The 16,714-nt window shown below is 45.4% G+C and overlaps 1 protein-coding gene across 1 annotated transcript; it reads right to left on the bottom strand.

Annotated features, from left to right (window-relative positions):
* Nucleotides 1-11,470: 11,470 nt before the first annotated feature.
* Nucleotides 11,471-12,529, bottom strand: LOC147596788 (syncytin-2-like). Its single transcript, XM_086769642.1, has one exon. The coding sequence runs from the start codon at nucleotides 12,527-12,529 to the stop codon at nucleotides 11,471-11,473; it is 1,059 nt and encodes a 352-aa protein (XP_086625768.1).
* Nucleotides 12,530-16,714: the final 4,185 nt, after the last annotated feature.

Genomic DNA, 16,714 nt, shown 5'->3' with positions numbered 1-16,714 from the left:
CAGAAAAAAACTAGTCACTGGCCCTGTAGATAGGAAAGTTGCTGGAGTTGTTATGTCTGTAATAGTAGAAGAATGCTGTAGTGGAAAATTACTAGAAAGTAGTGAAACTTAGTTTTGCTTAGCAATCATGAATATGTATAACGTGTGATCAGTGATTTTATTGGCTAAGCTTGTGTGTGGCATAACTGTTGATTGGACAAGAATGAAATAAGGATGGTAATGCTTAAGAAGAGAAACATATAAAATCCCACTTGTAAAAATAAACAGGGTCTCGCTTACTCCACAAGTCAAGTCCATGTGTCAATATGCCACAAATGGCACCCAACGTGGGGCTTGAAAATGACTAACTGTCGATCCGGTGGTGTAGCCCAGCTGAACTCAGAAGGTCTCCCGGGAACTGAGCTGAAAGGAAGCGCACTGCGGCCACAGTTACCTCTCGCTTGACGAAGGTAAGCGGCTGGGAATGATGGGGAACAAATTGTCTCCGGAGAAGAGATCTTGTGTAGACACCTTTAAACAAATGCTCCGAACACAAGGAAAAGCTTTAGATGAGGAAGAATTGAAACGCATTCTTTTATGGGCATCAAAAACTGACCCATCCATAAATACCACTAACATTTTATTCTGGTTTTGTTAGTGAGGGGGGGGCCTAAGGTGGCAGCTTCTGTAGGAAACTGCTAGAAGTTGCTCCCCTTTGTTCAGTGGACTCGGCCGGGCCTAGGGCAGACCTGCTGCTGGCCAAGGCCAAGCCAATTGGTAGCAGAATGTCCCATGATAACGTATTTAAGTAGGGGAAAACAGGAAAAAAAAAGAAGAGAAGATGTGAAGCAGCTGAGCGGGGGGCAGAGAGGGGGAGGCGCAGGCCTCATGGGCCTTGCAGGCCTCACCCTCTGGCCTCCCGCCAGGCAGCCGACCTGGCCCAACTCGGCCCAGCCTGGCTGCAAGAAGTGGAGAGGAGATGAGAAGTGAATAAGATGTAAAAAGGATCCTGAGAGGCATCTGCCAGCCTGTTGTGAGGAACGGCTGCAGACGCCAAGGTCAGTTCAGAAGGAGGGGGAGGAGTAATGCAGCTCCTGGCCAAGATTCCTCTGCAACTCGTGGTGAAGACCATGGTGGAGCCGGTTGTCCCCCTGCAGCCCATGGAGGTCCACGGAGGGGCAGAGATCCACCTGCAGCCCGTGGAGGACCCCACACCGGAGCAGGTGGAGCCTGAAGGAGGCTGTGGCCCGTGGAGGGCCCGCTGGGACAGCTGTTCTAGAGGGACTGCACCCCGTGGAAGAGATGACCCACACCGGAGCAGTTTCGCGAAGGACTGTGGCCTGTGGGAGGGACACCATGCTGGAGCAGAGGAGGAATGCGAGGAGTTCTTCCCCCGATGATGATGCAGCGGCGTAAAACAACGCGTGATGAACTGACCGCGACCCCCATTCCCTCCCCCCCACCCCGTGCCGCTCGGGAGGGGAGGTAGTAGAGATAATGTTAAGCTTGGGAAGAGGGAGGGGTGGGGGGAGGTTATCTTGTTCCCTGTCTCATTCTCCTGCTAATTTTAGAAATAAATGAGTGTTTTTCCCCAAGTCGAGTCTCTTTTGCCTGTAACGGTAACTTTAAGGATTTCTCCCCGACCTTATCTCAAACCTTGAGCAGTTTTTCTTATATCATCTCCTCCTATTCTCTCAGAGGGTGGGGGGAGTGAGAGAGAGACTGCGTAGTCTGGTCCCGATCGGGGCTGAACTACGACACATTAATAACCTGGAGGTTTGGGACAAAATAGGTGTCCATCTATGGGACTGTGCTACAAAAAATGATAGGGTTGCCGCTGCTTTATTGAGCCCCTGGAGAATCATTTTTGAAACTTTAAAAGCTCACGTTGGCTCACAAACAAAGAAAGCAGAAGCGGCACCTTCGGCTTCTTCACTGCCGCCTTGTCTGGCAGACGCTGCCACAAGACCAAAAGCTAAACCTGCTGCTGCCGTTCTTGCAGTTCTGCTGCCTGATAATCCTGATGATGACCCAGATGACCCTTTTGATCCAGGGCCTAATGATCCAGAAACGGAGCCTGGTATATATCCTCCTGACCCTCATGATAAATTGGCAGCTGTAAGGGGAGAAGCAAAGCAAGCAGGGGATGTGGATATGCTGCATGCTTTCCCTGTGGTGTATGTGCCTGATCAAGACCCATGGTGGGAAGGTCTCTCATATGCTCTTATTAAGGATATCAGGCGAACGGTGACAGACCATGGACTTGGGGCTCCGTATACAACACATTTAATACAGTCTTTCTGTGATACTCATGTGTTTATCCCAAATGATTTTAAAACTTTGTTTCGCTTAATAATGACGGACATGCAATATACTTTATGGGAGTCAAAGATGAAGCAGCTTGTGGGCGACCAGGCTAATGAAAATTTGACATTAGGGAGGCGCGACCCATTGCGAGCGGTCACTGCAGATGCGTTATTGGGGCAAGGCAATCACAGCACCAACGCCATGCAAGCTAGAATCTGCCAGGCGGGTTTGCAGCAAGTTAAACAATTGGCGCTCCATGCTTTAAAAACCGTCCCTGGAGCGAAGCCAGGGCCAGCGGGAGCCGCTGGAGGAGGAGGTGGGGAAGGCGCCCGGAGACGCCTTGAGCGAGGAGGCGTTGCCCACAGCCCGGGGAAAAGGCCCGCCCGGCCCAGCAGCGCCGCAGGAAGCGCCGCAGGAAGCGCCGGGAGGCGGAGGGGGGGCTGCCCGACCTCCCGCTCAGCAGCGCCACGACACTTACGTCATCAAGCTGTGCGATCGCAGCGTGGAGCTGGGGCAGTTCCCCGAGGGCACTCCCCTCTACCCCGTGTGCCTCGCCTGGATGCGCAACTGCCCCACGGCGCGCGGCCCCCCCGCATCTCCTCCCAAAAGAAAAACTGCTGCGACTACACAAATTGGTGGATGAACAGCTAAAAACTGGTCACATAGTCCCCACTTTCCGCCTTTGCTTACAGATCCACCATAGATATGAAAAAGAGACTCATGAAGAACTGAAAAACAAAACTGAATTTTATTGTAAAACATTTATAAACCAAGTTGTAATAAACTGTGAGCTGTTTGTTCATCAAACCTTGTCAGAACAATGGAGAGTTATATGAAATACACAAAGTCGGCCACAAGAAAGTTACATTAAATACACAAGGTCAGCCACAGGCACCCGGCTATGTAAAAACGGCATGCAGGACTGCAAAAGGAGGGAGCGGGGGGGGCTCATAAAGATGAAGGGTATAAAACCAGTAACTTTCTAACCATATAGTTTGAAGAAGCAATTAGTGGGAGGGGGAAGTCTGGTTTGGAGCAAGAAACAGTCTCACATTATCTCGAGGGAGTGAGGGAGTGATTAAAAGGAGCAAGGATTCGAAAACAGGATGGCACCCATCACATAAATCTCCTTGTTCAAGAAGGACACGAATCGGCTCAGACTGATAAGGACACTGCCAACTTGTGGGAACAGCACATTCCAGGCAAAGGTGAAAAGTACACCGTGAAGAAGACCTACGGCCTTCCTCCCAAAAGACCCCCGAAGACCCTCGCCCACAATTCCTGGGAGAATTTGCGCAAGGACTGATAAGCTAATTAACATACGAAGCGAGAGTAGGTGGGTTTAGGTAATGAATATGTATAAGCATCAACGAAATATTTATTGTTTTTACTGTATAAGAATGGGGCGGTTTGCTATCTCAGCGTGCGCCGTTGGCGGAGCAGGAGACTCCCCGGCCGCCCAGCGCTGTTTTGCTTACTGGTCGCTTGCTTTAATAAACCAAATTTTTAATTGGCCAATCTCTGTCAGTTAATTGAACAAAGAGGGCAGATAAACTATAACAATTTTGGTGCCGTGACTCGGATAAAGGCAATCTGGCCTGAGGTCCTTGGCAGGGGAGGCGCCCCGCTGAATAAGCGGCCCTTGTCAGGGTGCTTCTATGCTAAATCCTTTACCGACGAACCTTAAATTAGACAGTAAGCAAATAAAACCGGTTAACCCCATAATCTTTGTGCACGAAGCCCCGGACGAAGACGCAGGACGCGTGAGTATAGGCCGGTTATCCGTTCGGTTGGGGTTGGGTATCCTGAAGCGTGCTTGTGTGAGACGTCCATTGGGCTCAGTAGTCCACCGGGCAAAGTGAGTGCGGACCCTCAGTAGTGCGGTTCCCAAACCCCGCGAGGGGCTGGGCCACGAACCAGGGGAAGTGAGTGTGTGAGTGAAAGAAGGCGCTTCGGAAGATGGGACAGAGGAAAAGCAAGCCCTCTGATCCCATGGGTGGGTCTGGGGTCCAGGTGAGGCTCCCGCAGATACCACCGGATAGTCCATTAGGCTTAATGATTAAACATTGGGATGATTACCCCTCTAGGCGGGGTAAGGAAAAAGTAAAAATGATTCACTATTGCATGGAAGTTTGGGGTGGTAAACAAATTAGAGGGGACCATCTATATTGGCCTGTATTTGGGTCCTTTGAAGATTGGATTTGCCAGGCCCTAAACATCTACATACATTCAAAGGAACCTTTTAATTTAGAAGAAAGTGAATATGCACATTTGTGGATTGGGTCAGAGACCAGAGTGAATCTATATCCCTTAAAGGAAAAGGAAGGGGCTAGGAGAAAGAAACAGAAGGACGAGGAAGGGGTTCCTACCTCACCTCCCCCTTATATTCCACCACCCCCTCCTCCACAGCCTTTGGCGCCCCCCCCACTAGTGGCACCAAGGTATGAGAATGACTCTGCTCCTAGTTCCCCTGAGGAAAATAGGGTAGTAACCCGTAGCCAAACCAGACGGAGGGAGGAGCGGGCAGAGTTATATCCCCTTAGAGAAATTGCGATGGGGGGACCTCAACCTGGCATGGGGTATGTATCCATCCCACTTAACTCAGGGGATGTGAGAGAATTTAAAAAAAGAGATGGGGAGTTTGTTGGAAGACCCCCTAGGGGTCTCGGAAAGATTGGATCAGTTCCTAGGTCCTAATATATATACCTGGGATGAGCTACAAGCAATTTTGAGTATTTTATTTACGTCTGAAGAGAGAGATATGATCAGACGAGCTGGAATGAGGATATGGGACCATCAACATCAAGGGGGTCCGGCAGCAGATATAAAGTGGCCAATCCAGAGACCTAATTGGAATAATCAGAATGAAGTTGATAGAGGCCACATGTCCGACTTGCGGATAATAACTATACAGGGAATTAGAGAAGCTGTTCCTCGAGGACAAAACATTAACAAAGCACTTAATGAACAACAAAAGAAAGATGAAACCCCTACAGAATGGTTAGAAAGACTAAGGAAGAGTTTACAATTGTACTCCGGGTTAGATCCAACCACTGATTTAGGGCAAGCATTATTGAAAACTCAGTTTGTGGCTAAGTCATGTATTGATATCCGGAAGAAATTAGAAAAGATGGAGGACTGGCAGCAAAGGGGATTAGATGAGTTACTCCGGGAGGCGCAGAAAGTTTACGTTCGGAGAGAGGAAGAAACTCAGAAGAAACAAGCTAGGCTTTTGGTTGCAGCAGTAAGGGAAGGACAGAGAGGTCCTCCGCCCAGACGGAATACAAACCTTAACCCATCAGGACCCTCTGGAAAGGAAAGTAGGGACCAGAGAGGGGAGAAGGAAATGAGGACCTGTTTCTATTGTGGAAAGACGGGGCATATTAAGAAGGATTGTAGGAAGAGGATGATGGATGAGAGAATGTTTAAAGAAGATTAGAGGGGTCAGGGGCTCTATCTGCTGGGGACCCGGGAGAAAACTGAGCCCTTGATAAAATTAAAAGTGGGTCCCCAGCGACAAGAAATAGAGTTCCTAGTGGACTCTGGAGCAGAAAGATCTACTGTTCAAAAATTGCCCCGGGGGTGTGAGACATCCTCGGAGAAAGTAGAAGTTATTGGAGCAAAAGGAGAGCCTTTTGGGGTTCCCGTAATAAAAAAATGTGGTTTTGGAAAGTGATTCTAAATTTGGGGTGGGGTCCTTGCTGTTAGTGCCTGAGGCGGACTATAACTTATTGGGCAGAGATTTAATGATAGAATTAGGGATTGGCTTAGAAGTCATAAAAAATGAACTAAGAATTAAGTTGTGTCCTTTACGGACAGTTGATGAGGGGAAAATAAACCCTGAGGTATGGTACACTCCGGAGACCATTGGAAAATTGGATATTGAACCTTTTTCAGTGACAATAAGAAACCCAGAAATACCAGTGAGAATAAAACAATACCCCCTACCGATGGAGGGGAGACAGGGATTGAAACCTGAGATTCAAAGGTTAATTGAAAAAGGAATATTAGAACCTTGCATGTCCCCTTTTAACACCCCCATCTTACCTGTAAAGAAACCTGATGGGACATACAGATTAGTGCATGATTTACGAGAAATTAACAAACGAACGGTTACCAGATTCCCTGTAGTGGCAAACCCTCATACACTTTTAAGCCAGCTGGGCCCCAATGATCAGTGGTATAGTGTAATTGATTTAAAGGATGCCTTCTGGGCATGCCCCTTAAAGAAAGATTGCAGGGATTATTTTGCTTTTGAATGGGAAGACCCGGACACTTACAGAAAACAACAATTACGGTGGACCGTTTTACCTCAAGGGTTTACCGAGTCTCCAAATTTGTTTGGACAGGCATTAGAACAAATATTGAGGGGGTACGAATTAGGTGGGGGGGTGACCCTTGTCCAGTATGTGGACGATTTACTGTTGGCCGGCAGCGATGAGGAGGCAGTTAGGGAGGAGAGTATTAGGTTGTTAAATTTTTTAAGTTTACAGGGATTAAAGGTGTCGAAATCAAAACTGCAATTTGTCGAAAAGGAAGTGAAATATTTAGGGCACAGATTGAGTAAAGGAACTAAGAAGTTAGACCCAGAAAGAGTTCAGGGCATATTATCTTTGCCGGCTCCAAAAACTAAGAGACAGATCAGACAATTGCTGGGCCTTTTGGGATATTGTAGACAATGGATTGAAGGCTATAGTAGGAAAGTAAAATTTTTATATGCTAAGATATCTAAGGATGGCCTATTAAAATGGTCTAAGGATGATGATGAACAACTGGAAGTTTTAAAAATGGATTTGGTAAACACTCCTGTTTTGAGTTTACCGGATGTCAAGAAACCATTTTATTTATTTATTAATGTTGATGAAGGAACAGCATATGGGGTGTTAGCGCAAGAATGGGCAGGGAAGAAAAAGCCTGTAGGATACCTTTCTAAATTGTTAGACCCTGTAAGCAGAGGATGGCCTATCTGCCTACAAATTTTTAATTGGCCAATCTCTGTCAGTTAATTGGACAAAGAGGGCAGATAAACTATAACAAAGTTAACAACAACTAACAACGAACAGAAACAAACAGGAACTGTGAAAACAACTTATTCACAACAATCATGGTAGTAGCAGTAAAGGATAGAGGCCAACATAAAAATAAAACCGAAAAATGCAACACATAATATTAAATAAATTAATACTCTCAGACACCCCCAATCGACCACTTCAATATCTCTGCCGCGGGCAGCACCAACACGCTAATTGCCTCACGTGGTGATCGAGTGCTCGTCTAGGCCTCTCCTCTCTGCTGAGCGACGACAGCTCGATAGTGACATTCTAATGATAAGAGAACCTTGCACCACCATAGCCGAGCAACAGAAAAAATAAAAGGAATAAAGGAAAAGAGAAAACATTACCGCTTGTGGATCCGCCGACATTTTGGAGACGGGCGCTGGAGGTGGTGGCTCCTGCCGCTCAGGTGGTGCGCATGTGCGTGGCGCCTCGCGGTTGCTCCTTTTGTGGGTTCCGGGTCTGGGGTTGCACGCGTGCAGTCCCTCCCTTCGGGGGCTCTGGAGAGGGATCTGGGAGCTCATGTAGCTCCTGGATTGATGGGCACACCCATATTTCATACAGAACCCTACAAGAATGTATAGCTAAAGCCTGTTGTGTTTTGAATTTTTTAAATCATTGGACGAAGGATGGACCTCCTATACGTCATTTCGGCTTACACAATACTTTAAAACCTAATGAGAAAGCCCAAGTAATGATAAAAAATTTACAGACAAGTCAATGGGAAGGACCTTTTCCATTAATAACTTGGGGTAGAGGATATGCTTGTGTTTTCACAGGTTCTGGACCAAGATGGGTACCCGCTCGATGGATCAAGCCATTGTTATTTCAGCCATCGCCATCTGTACCATGACGTCTGCCACACCATTGTGGATGCCATCACAGCCCAAAACTAACATATGGGTAACCTTGGTGAACGTGAAAGGGCAAGACACGATATGTTTATCGTTGTCTAGTCTGGGGAATCCTTTTGTAACCTGTTTGGTAGGACAGCCTGTCGACGACTGGCACATTCCCCCTGAAAGATTGCAATATATTAATGAAACACCTACTGGAATCGTTGATAAATGGAACAACTGGGTCCTGTGGTTTCCGAGAATGAATCAAGAACCACAGGAATTGGACTTATTGTGATCTGTGAAAATGAACTACTGTCTGTATTTTAACTACACAGACCCGTGGGCCAATTGGCCAAATGCAGCAAAGCTAAAAGATCCTGAACCTCATAAAGTTCAATGGTTAAATGCTACTGTACCTGTATATAGAAATGACACTGCATGGTGTAACTATACTGCTAAAAGCATAACATTATCTGACAGATACCCAATTAAATTACCTGCTGGGTTATTTTTAATCTGCGGAGATCATGTATGGCCTGGTGTCCCATGTGTGAGGGATTTTGGTGATGGTTCATATAGGGCCACTGTGGGAAATTACAAGCTGCACACAGCTGTGAGAAAGCGATCTCAGAGAGGGGAGCTAGGAGGGTTGTTATCTCAGAGAGGGGAACTAGGAGGGTTGTTATTGAGCAGTATGTTGCTGCTATCCAGGAACCACTGTTAGCCAGCAGGGCATGTACTTGGCAGGCCTTGCTGCATGCGCTGGCCACGTGTGCAGCAACGTCTAGTCAGTACTCTTCCACTGAGTCTGCTGAGGGTATAAACAGAGGCGGCTCAGAGCAGAGGGAGAGAAAAAGGACCCAGGGCACACTCTATGAACAACAGGGGACGCCCTGAAGGTGCTGCGCCTACCTCCCTTCTCTGCTCTGACCCTGCTGATCATCATCCTCCTGCTCGGTGGTGTCTTTGGCGTAGTCGGGTGGGTAACAGAATAGATCAGTAGTAGATTTTTTATTATTAGCACAAAATCATGGTTGTCAGGATTTTGATGGGCTTTGCTGCATGAATCTGTCTGATCATTCGGAATCTATTCACAAAGTATTCAAAACTTGCAAAAAGGAGTACAGAAACTGCAACAAAGTGATGATTTTGATATATTCAGAAATCTTTTTGGTGGATTAGGCTTAAGTGGATGGATAAAAAGCTTATTACAAATAGGTGTAGGATGCTTATTCATTCTTTTTATATATGTATTTTGATCTGTATTCCGTGTGTGTGTTGAAATGTGTGCAGACTTTAATAGATAAAGCGTTGAAGCAAGCCTCTTCTCATAAACAAAGAAGAGAGAGATGTGGGTATTTCTTGAGCCAGTACGGTGTCAGTGAACAGAAACCGACCTTGGGGGAAGGGATACAATCATGCTTGTTGGAAGAAAGCCATGAGAATGAGAAGGGAAGCTTTAAGATACAAAACATTGTTAGGAGAATTTATGGCTTGTTTCAACAGATGTTCACAGAAAAACTAGTCACTGGCCTTGTAGATAAGAAGGTTGCTGGAGTTGTTATGTCTGTAATAGTAGAAGAATGCTGTAGTGGAAAATTACTAGAAGGTAGTGAAACTTAGTTTTGCTTAGCAATCATGAATATGTATAACGTGTGATCAGTGATTTTATTGGCTAAGCTTGTGTGTGGCATAACTGTTGATTGGACAAGAATGAAATAAGGATGGTAATGCTTAAGAAGAGAAACGTATAGAATCCCACTTGTAAAAATAAACAGGGTCTCGCTTACTCCACAAGTCAAGTCCATGTGTCAATACGCCACAGTCATTTACCCCCAGAAACTGCCACTATAGCCCCCTCTCACTAAACAAAACCAACACAGTTATCTTTACTAAGACTTCAAAAATAGCTAGGTTTTTTTTAACTGTTGCTAGCCCACTGGGAAGTTGAAATAAAAGGGAAAATAGCAAAGGCAGGAATCTTAGATGCTTGTGTTGTTTTTGCAGTTGCCATGATTTATTTCACTGTGGGAGCAGGGCTTACCTCAATGATGCCAGCAAAAAAAAGTGATTAACAAACCAAGTGCAAATGTCTGTTGGGACAATAGGTCCAGAAAAGAGTAACTTTATTTAACACCTGAAGCAAGAGGTTGCCTGCTATTAGCAATCAACAAATATATTGTAACTTGAACGTCATGAACATGACATACAGCTGATTAAAGCGAGAAGTTGTAAAAGTGTCAACCTAATAGACATGCCACACTCTGAAACTTAAGATGTAGTGGATGAATCCTAGTGCTACTGTCACAGCATCATGACCAGATACTGCTGGGCAGATTTTTCTCCTTGAAAGACAATTAAGTTAATAGCATGTGCACATTTTGAAATGGATAGTAAGAATACTGTCCTAGTTTCAGAAGGGATGGAGTTAATTTTCCTCAGTAGCCTGTGTCTTCTGGATTTCAGATGTGAAGAATGTTGATAAACACACTGATGATATTGAAGCCGAAAAATCTATAATAAAAGAAACTTAATAGTCCAGGTAACTATTAAGCAGGTATTCTTTATTACAGCGCCGGGCACACGGAGGATCACTCCTCCAAACGTGTGCGCCGTGTTAAGCAACAGGTACAATATTTATGCATCATAGACATACACATTCATAGAATTCCTGAGGACTTGGTTACATATTCATTAGTTTTTCGAGAAATCATTATAATAAGTTTCCACCCACGTGAGACAGATTATGCCCCGGTCTCTGTGTCCATCTCGTGTCTGTGCTCAGGAGTTGGTGGTCTTTCCCTCCTCTTTATCACTGTGTCCGCTGTATGAATTCAAACCTTTGTCCTGCTTTGTTCTTGCTGCCAGGGCGGTTTCTTGCTGACTTTTCTTTGTTGGTTCCCAATGTCCTTGGTTATTCCACCCTATCAGTTGGTTCTAAACTCCTCAAGCCCCCTTATCTTGGTTTCAGCCAGTGTGTCTGTTCCCCCCTCAGGATGTTCCCATCTGACTTATCTCAGCACCTGCTGGGGCATCCTGAAAGTATCTTGTTATGTTAAATTTATGACTCTGCTGTTCTTTCTCTCAAGGTTAGTAGTTTATATTTTCACACAATAATTAAATTGTTATGCAGGATTCCTGCTAGGCTATATAAAAATTACTGGTTTATTATAAAGCTACTTGTTTTATTACTTAATAATTTTATTATTATTCTGATTAGTTCTTTATTCTTCTAAATCTCCTCTTCAACTCCTCCCTTTTTAATGATCATTGCAAATTCTTTTGCAGAATTTAGATAATTCCATTGGTTTTGATGGTCCTTTTAAAATACTTGCCTGATTCTACTTGATATTTAAGTTTATGTGATTTCCATTCTTCATAACTCCCTGTGGTCCTTTTACAGCACCAGGAAGCGCATTGAATTAGAATGCAAGTAAGTAAAATGAGCAAACCAAGCAAAGTAGCAGTCATAAATAATCGTTTCACCCATGTAAGATTGGGAAGCCAAGAAGTAAGTTTGTTCCATACATCTTCAAAGCCCCATGAAGTATCATCCTTGGTAACCTCATGTAAGATTTTAGTCTGTTCCCAAATCTCTTTTAGATCTGTGGAGATCCTACCACTCTGATCTATATACATACAACAGCTTGTGTTAATGATTGTGCAAACATCCCCTTGCGAGGCCAACAATAGGTCAAGGGCCATCCGATTCTGTAAAACTACTTTTGACAAGCTGGATACTTCAGTTTGCGGCCCTTGTAGAGCATCAATAGTTTTGTTTTCAATATTTTCTATTACAGTCGAAATGTTCACAATGTTTTTTTCTAATTCACTTACCCCTAACCACGGGAGAAACCACCGAGTGAAGCTGTGAAAACTCAAGGGACGGAGTGCAATAGCATTGTGGCTTCTTTTAGTTTTTCTAAGAAAGGTCCTTATCCAGCTACTTTGCTTATGCAGTTTGTCTATTATTGTCATGTTGGGGACTACTGCTCCTAATGTACAGGTTCCTTTCCAATTTGGTGGCAACACCTTCCGGGCCTTGTTTCCACACAACCAGTACCACCCAGAACCACTTCCTATATCTATTGTCTTTTTACAATTGGAGAAATTTCCAACCAGTATTAGAGAATTGGTCATACAATCAACCTTACTCATTCCTTTCAGTGGATTACAATGTTGAATGCAAGTACCATAATTCTCTTGAGGAACTGGGTCCAGCACATCTAACACCTGGTCTTGTAAAGGATTGTTAATCGGGGATGTGTTTACCCACAACCTAGAGTTCCAATACCCACTGGGGATGGGAAGCCCTATTAAAGAAATCCCTTTATCTACATGTTCTGGCATGTGTGTGCAAATTCAGCAATTGTTTCACTGTAGTATTTGAGTAACATTCTGTGTTAAAACTAAATATAAATTTTGATCCCAAGCAGCAGCAATATTTACAACAGCAACTATTAAAGTAAAGAATCATGTAATCAGTGCCTCTGTAACTTCAATTTTAGTGGTCCCATAGGTTCAGAAGTCCATTGTTGATTTGGAGCCTTCTTCACTCAGGAGTAGTGGATCCAAGCAGGTTGCTCCTTTACCTTGATTGCAGTAAAGGTTGTCAGTAGCACCTGGTACGGTCCACTCCACTTCTCCTGCAGTGGGTCACCTGAAAAATTCTTAACATATACCCAATTCCCAGAGCTAAAAGGATGAATAGGATGATCCAATCCTTTTGCTTTTGTTCCCAGTACAGTTCTGTTGATTCATTTCAATTGTTTTCCCAATGCTATAAGATAATTTTGCAAATACAGATTCCCTAATTGGTTTAGATCTTCCCCTCTATATTTAGCTGTATAAGGCCACCCGTACAGAATTTCAAAAGGATTCAAATTCTCTTTAGCGCGTGGTTTCACCCGTATTCTTAATAGTGCAATAGGAAGAGCCTGGTACCAATACAGATTTGCTTCCTGACATATTTTGGCTATCTGTTGTTTCAGCATATGGTTCATTTTCTCCACCTGTCCGCTAGCTTGCAGACTATACGGGATATGCAATTGCCAATCTATGTCTAATAATTTACTGACCTGCTGTACTACCTGTGCACAAAAGTGTGTGACTCTATCTGATGAGATAATTTCAGGTACTCCAAACTGGGGTATAATCTCGTTTAACAATGCCTTGGTAACTTCTCTTGCATTGTCTGTTCTACAGGGAAAAGCCTCTGGCCATCCAGTAAAGGTGTCTACTAATACCTTCAAGTATCAATAACCCTCTTTTCTTGGAAGTTTGGAAAAATCTATTTGCCAATGTTCTCCTGGGGTATTTCCTTTTCCAATGGTCCCCAATTGTACCCTATTACCTTTATTAGGATTGTTCCTTAAACAAATTTCACACTGCTGAGTTACCTGTCGGATGGTGGTGTATAAGCTCTTCCCTAATAGGTTTTGGTTTAGATAATTATATAACAAATCAGCTCCCCAATGTGTCTTATTGTGCTTTTCTCTGACTATTCCCCAAATGTGTTTAGCAGGTACTACTATTCTACCATCATTTAGGTGTGCCCATCCTTGGTCTGGAACTGTTCCTCCTAATTCTTGAATAAGCTCCCTGTCAGCCTTTGAATACTCAATTTCATCGTATTTTTCAGGGTCTCTATATCTGTTATCTGGGATCAAGGCTAAAAGGTCTTTTTGCGTTCTTTCTGTTGCCTGTTTGGCCTCCTCAGCAGCCAATCTGTTACCTTTCTCTGGATCAGTGTCACCTTTCAAATGTCCACGACAGTGGATAATGGCAACCTTGGATGGTAATTGTACTGCTTCCAATAAACGGAGTATTTCTTCAGCATACTTAATTGGTTTTCCTTGTGCGGTGAGCAATCCTCGTTCTTTCCAAATGGCTCCATGGTGTCGTAGTTCAGCTCCGATTGGGACCAGACTACGCAGTCTTTCTCTCACTCCCCCAACCCTCTGAGAGAATACGGGGAGATAATATAAGAAAACGGCTTGAGGTTTGAGATAAAGACAGGGAGAAATCCTTAAAGTTACCGTTAGGGGCAAAACAGGCTCGACTTGGGGAAAACTATTCATTTATTACTAAAAATAGCAGGAGAATGAGACAGAGAACGAGATAACCTCCCCCCCACCCCTCCATCTTCCCGGGCTTAACATTATCTCTACTACCTTCCCTCCCCAAGTGGCACAGGGAGGGAAGAGGGAATGGGGGTTACGGTCAGTTCATCACTTGTTGTTTTATGCTGCTGCTTCATCGTTGGGGGAAGAACTCCTCACATTCCTCCCCTGCTCCATCGTGGTGTCCCTCCCACAGGCCACAGTCCTTCCTGAAACTGCTCCGGCATGGGTCATCTCTTCTATGGGGTGCAGTCCCTCAGGAACAGGCTTCCCCATCACAGGCCCTCCACGGGCCACAGCCTCCTTCACACATCCACCTGCCCCAGCCTGGGGTCCTTCATGGGCTGCAGGTGGATCTCTGCTCCTCCGTGGACCTCCATGGGCTGCATGAGTTGTTCTTAATGAGACCAAGGACAATGGAGACTTTCCAAGTCTCACTAATGTGCTGTTCGGGTTTTATTTAGTGAGAGGGGGGTTACAGTGGCAGCTTCTCTAAGAAACTGCTAGAACTTGTTTCCCCTTTGTTCAGTCATCTTGGCCAGGCCTAGGGCGGACCTGCCGCTGCCCAGGGCCGAGCCAATTGGTAGCAGAATGTTCCCTGATAACGCCTCTGTGATAACGTATTTAAGAAAGGGAAAAACAGGAAGAAAATGAAGAAGATGTGAAGAAGCTGGAGCAGGGGTAGAGAGGGGGAGGCATGAGCCTTGTGGGCCTTGCAGCTCTCACCCTCTGGCCTCCCGCCAGGCAGCTGTCTGGGCCCGACTCGGCCCAGCCCGGCTGCAAGAAGTGGAGAGGAGATGTGAAGAGAACCTGAGAGGCATCTGCCTGCCTGTTGTGAAGAATTTATTGTGAGAGAAAGGGCTGCAGATGAAGTGAAGAAGGAGGGGGAGGAATAATGCTGTTCCTGGCTGAGATTCCCCTGCAGCCTGTGGTGAAGACCGTGGTGAAGTAGGCTGTCCCCCTGCAGCCCATGGAGGTCTACAGAGGAGCAGAGATCCACCTGCAGCCCATGGAGGACCCCACACTGGGGCAGGTGGATGCCTGAAGGAGGCTGTGGCCCGTGGAGGGCTCGCTTGGGGCAGCCATTCCAGAGGGACTGCACCCCATAGAAAAAATGACCCAGACCATAGCAGCTCATGAAAGACTGTAACCTGTGGGAGGGACCCCACGCTGGTGCAGGGGAGGAATGTGAGGAGTTCTTCCCCTGAGGAGGAAGGAGCGGCGTAAAGCAATGTGTGATGAACTGACCATAACCCCCATTCCCTCTTCTCTCCTGTGCCGCTCACGGGGGGGGGAAGATGGTAGAGAGAATGTTAAGCTCGGGAAGATGGAGGGGTGGGGGGAAGTTATCTTGTTCTCGTTCACATTCTCCTGCTTTGGTTTTAAAAATAAACAAATAGTTTTCCCAAAGTCGAGCCTGTTTTGCCCATAACGGCAACTTTAAGGATCTCTCCCTGTCCTTATCTCAAACCTCAAGCCGTTTTTCTTATATTATCTCCCCCTATTCCCTCGGAGGGTGGGGGGAGTGAGAGAGAGACTGCGTAGTCCGGTCCTGAACGGGGCTGAACTACGACATGTGCAGATGCAGGAAGCTGGGAGAAAGACAGACAGAATAATTAACCCAAACTGGCCAAAGGGAGTATTCCATGCCATAAACATCATGCTCAGTATATAAGTGGGGATTGCCCATGAGGGGGGCATCCACCTTCCATCTCTCATCTCTCTTGTTCGCTGGCATCGTTCCCTCTACCTTGCTGGCTTGCTTTCACTCCTTGCTTGCTGCTCGGTTTCATTGCCATGATCGCTGCTTGGGACGGGCTGTAGCGGTCATTGGGACATCGGGTGGTGAGAAAACATATATTGTTCATTTTGTATATTTTAATATCCTTATATTCAGTTATTATTGTAGTTTTTCTTTGCTATTCTAGTAAACTGTCTTCATCTCAACCCACCAATCACTTCCGAAGCAGCTCAAATTCCTTCACATGCTGCCAATATTTCTTTTTCAGTGAGCCTCAGATCCTCTATATCCTCAGCTCAAAAACCCTAGGGGTCGAGCTTGAGTCTCCTGTGGTGCTTTCTGCCAGAGACTCCTGGTAGGGCCATTCTCCCCGGCTGTGGTGTAGAGCACGTTTTTAACATCTTGTCCTGTCCGGACTGGCCCAGGGACTACTGCATGAACAATCTCCTGTTTAATTTGTTCAAAGGCTTGTCGTTGCTCAGGGTTCCATTTAAAATCATTCCTCTTTTGGGTCGCTTCATAGAGAGGGCTGACAATCATACTGTAATTTAGAATATGCATTCTCCAGAAACCCACAATGCCCAAGAAGGTTTGTGTTTCCTTTTTGTAGGTTGGTGGAGCCGTAGCTGTTATTTTGTTGACCACATCCATTGGAATGTGACGACGTCCATC

Source organism: Chlamydotis macqueenii, chromosome W (assembly GCF_036417535.1).
Source record: "Chlamydotis macqueenii isolate bChlMac1 chromosome W, bChlMac1.mat, whole genome shotgun sequence".
In the NCBI taxonomy this organism is placed as follows: Eukaryota; Metazoa; Chordata; class Aves; order Otidiformes; family Otididae; genus Chlamydotis; species Chlamydotis macqueenii.
The sequence above is the reverse complement of the archived record's forward strand: the minus strand, read 5'-3'. Positions and strand labels throughout refer to the sequence as shown.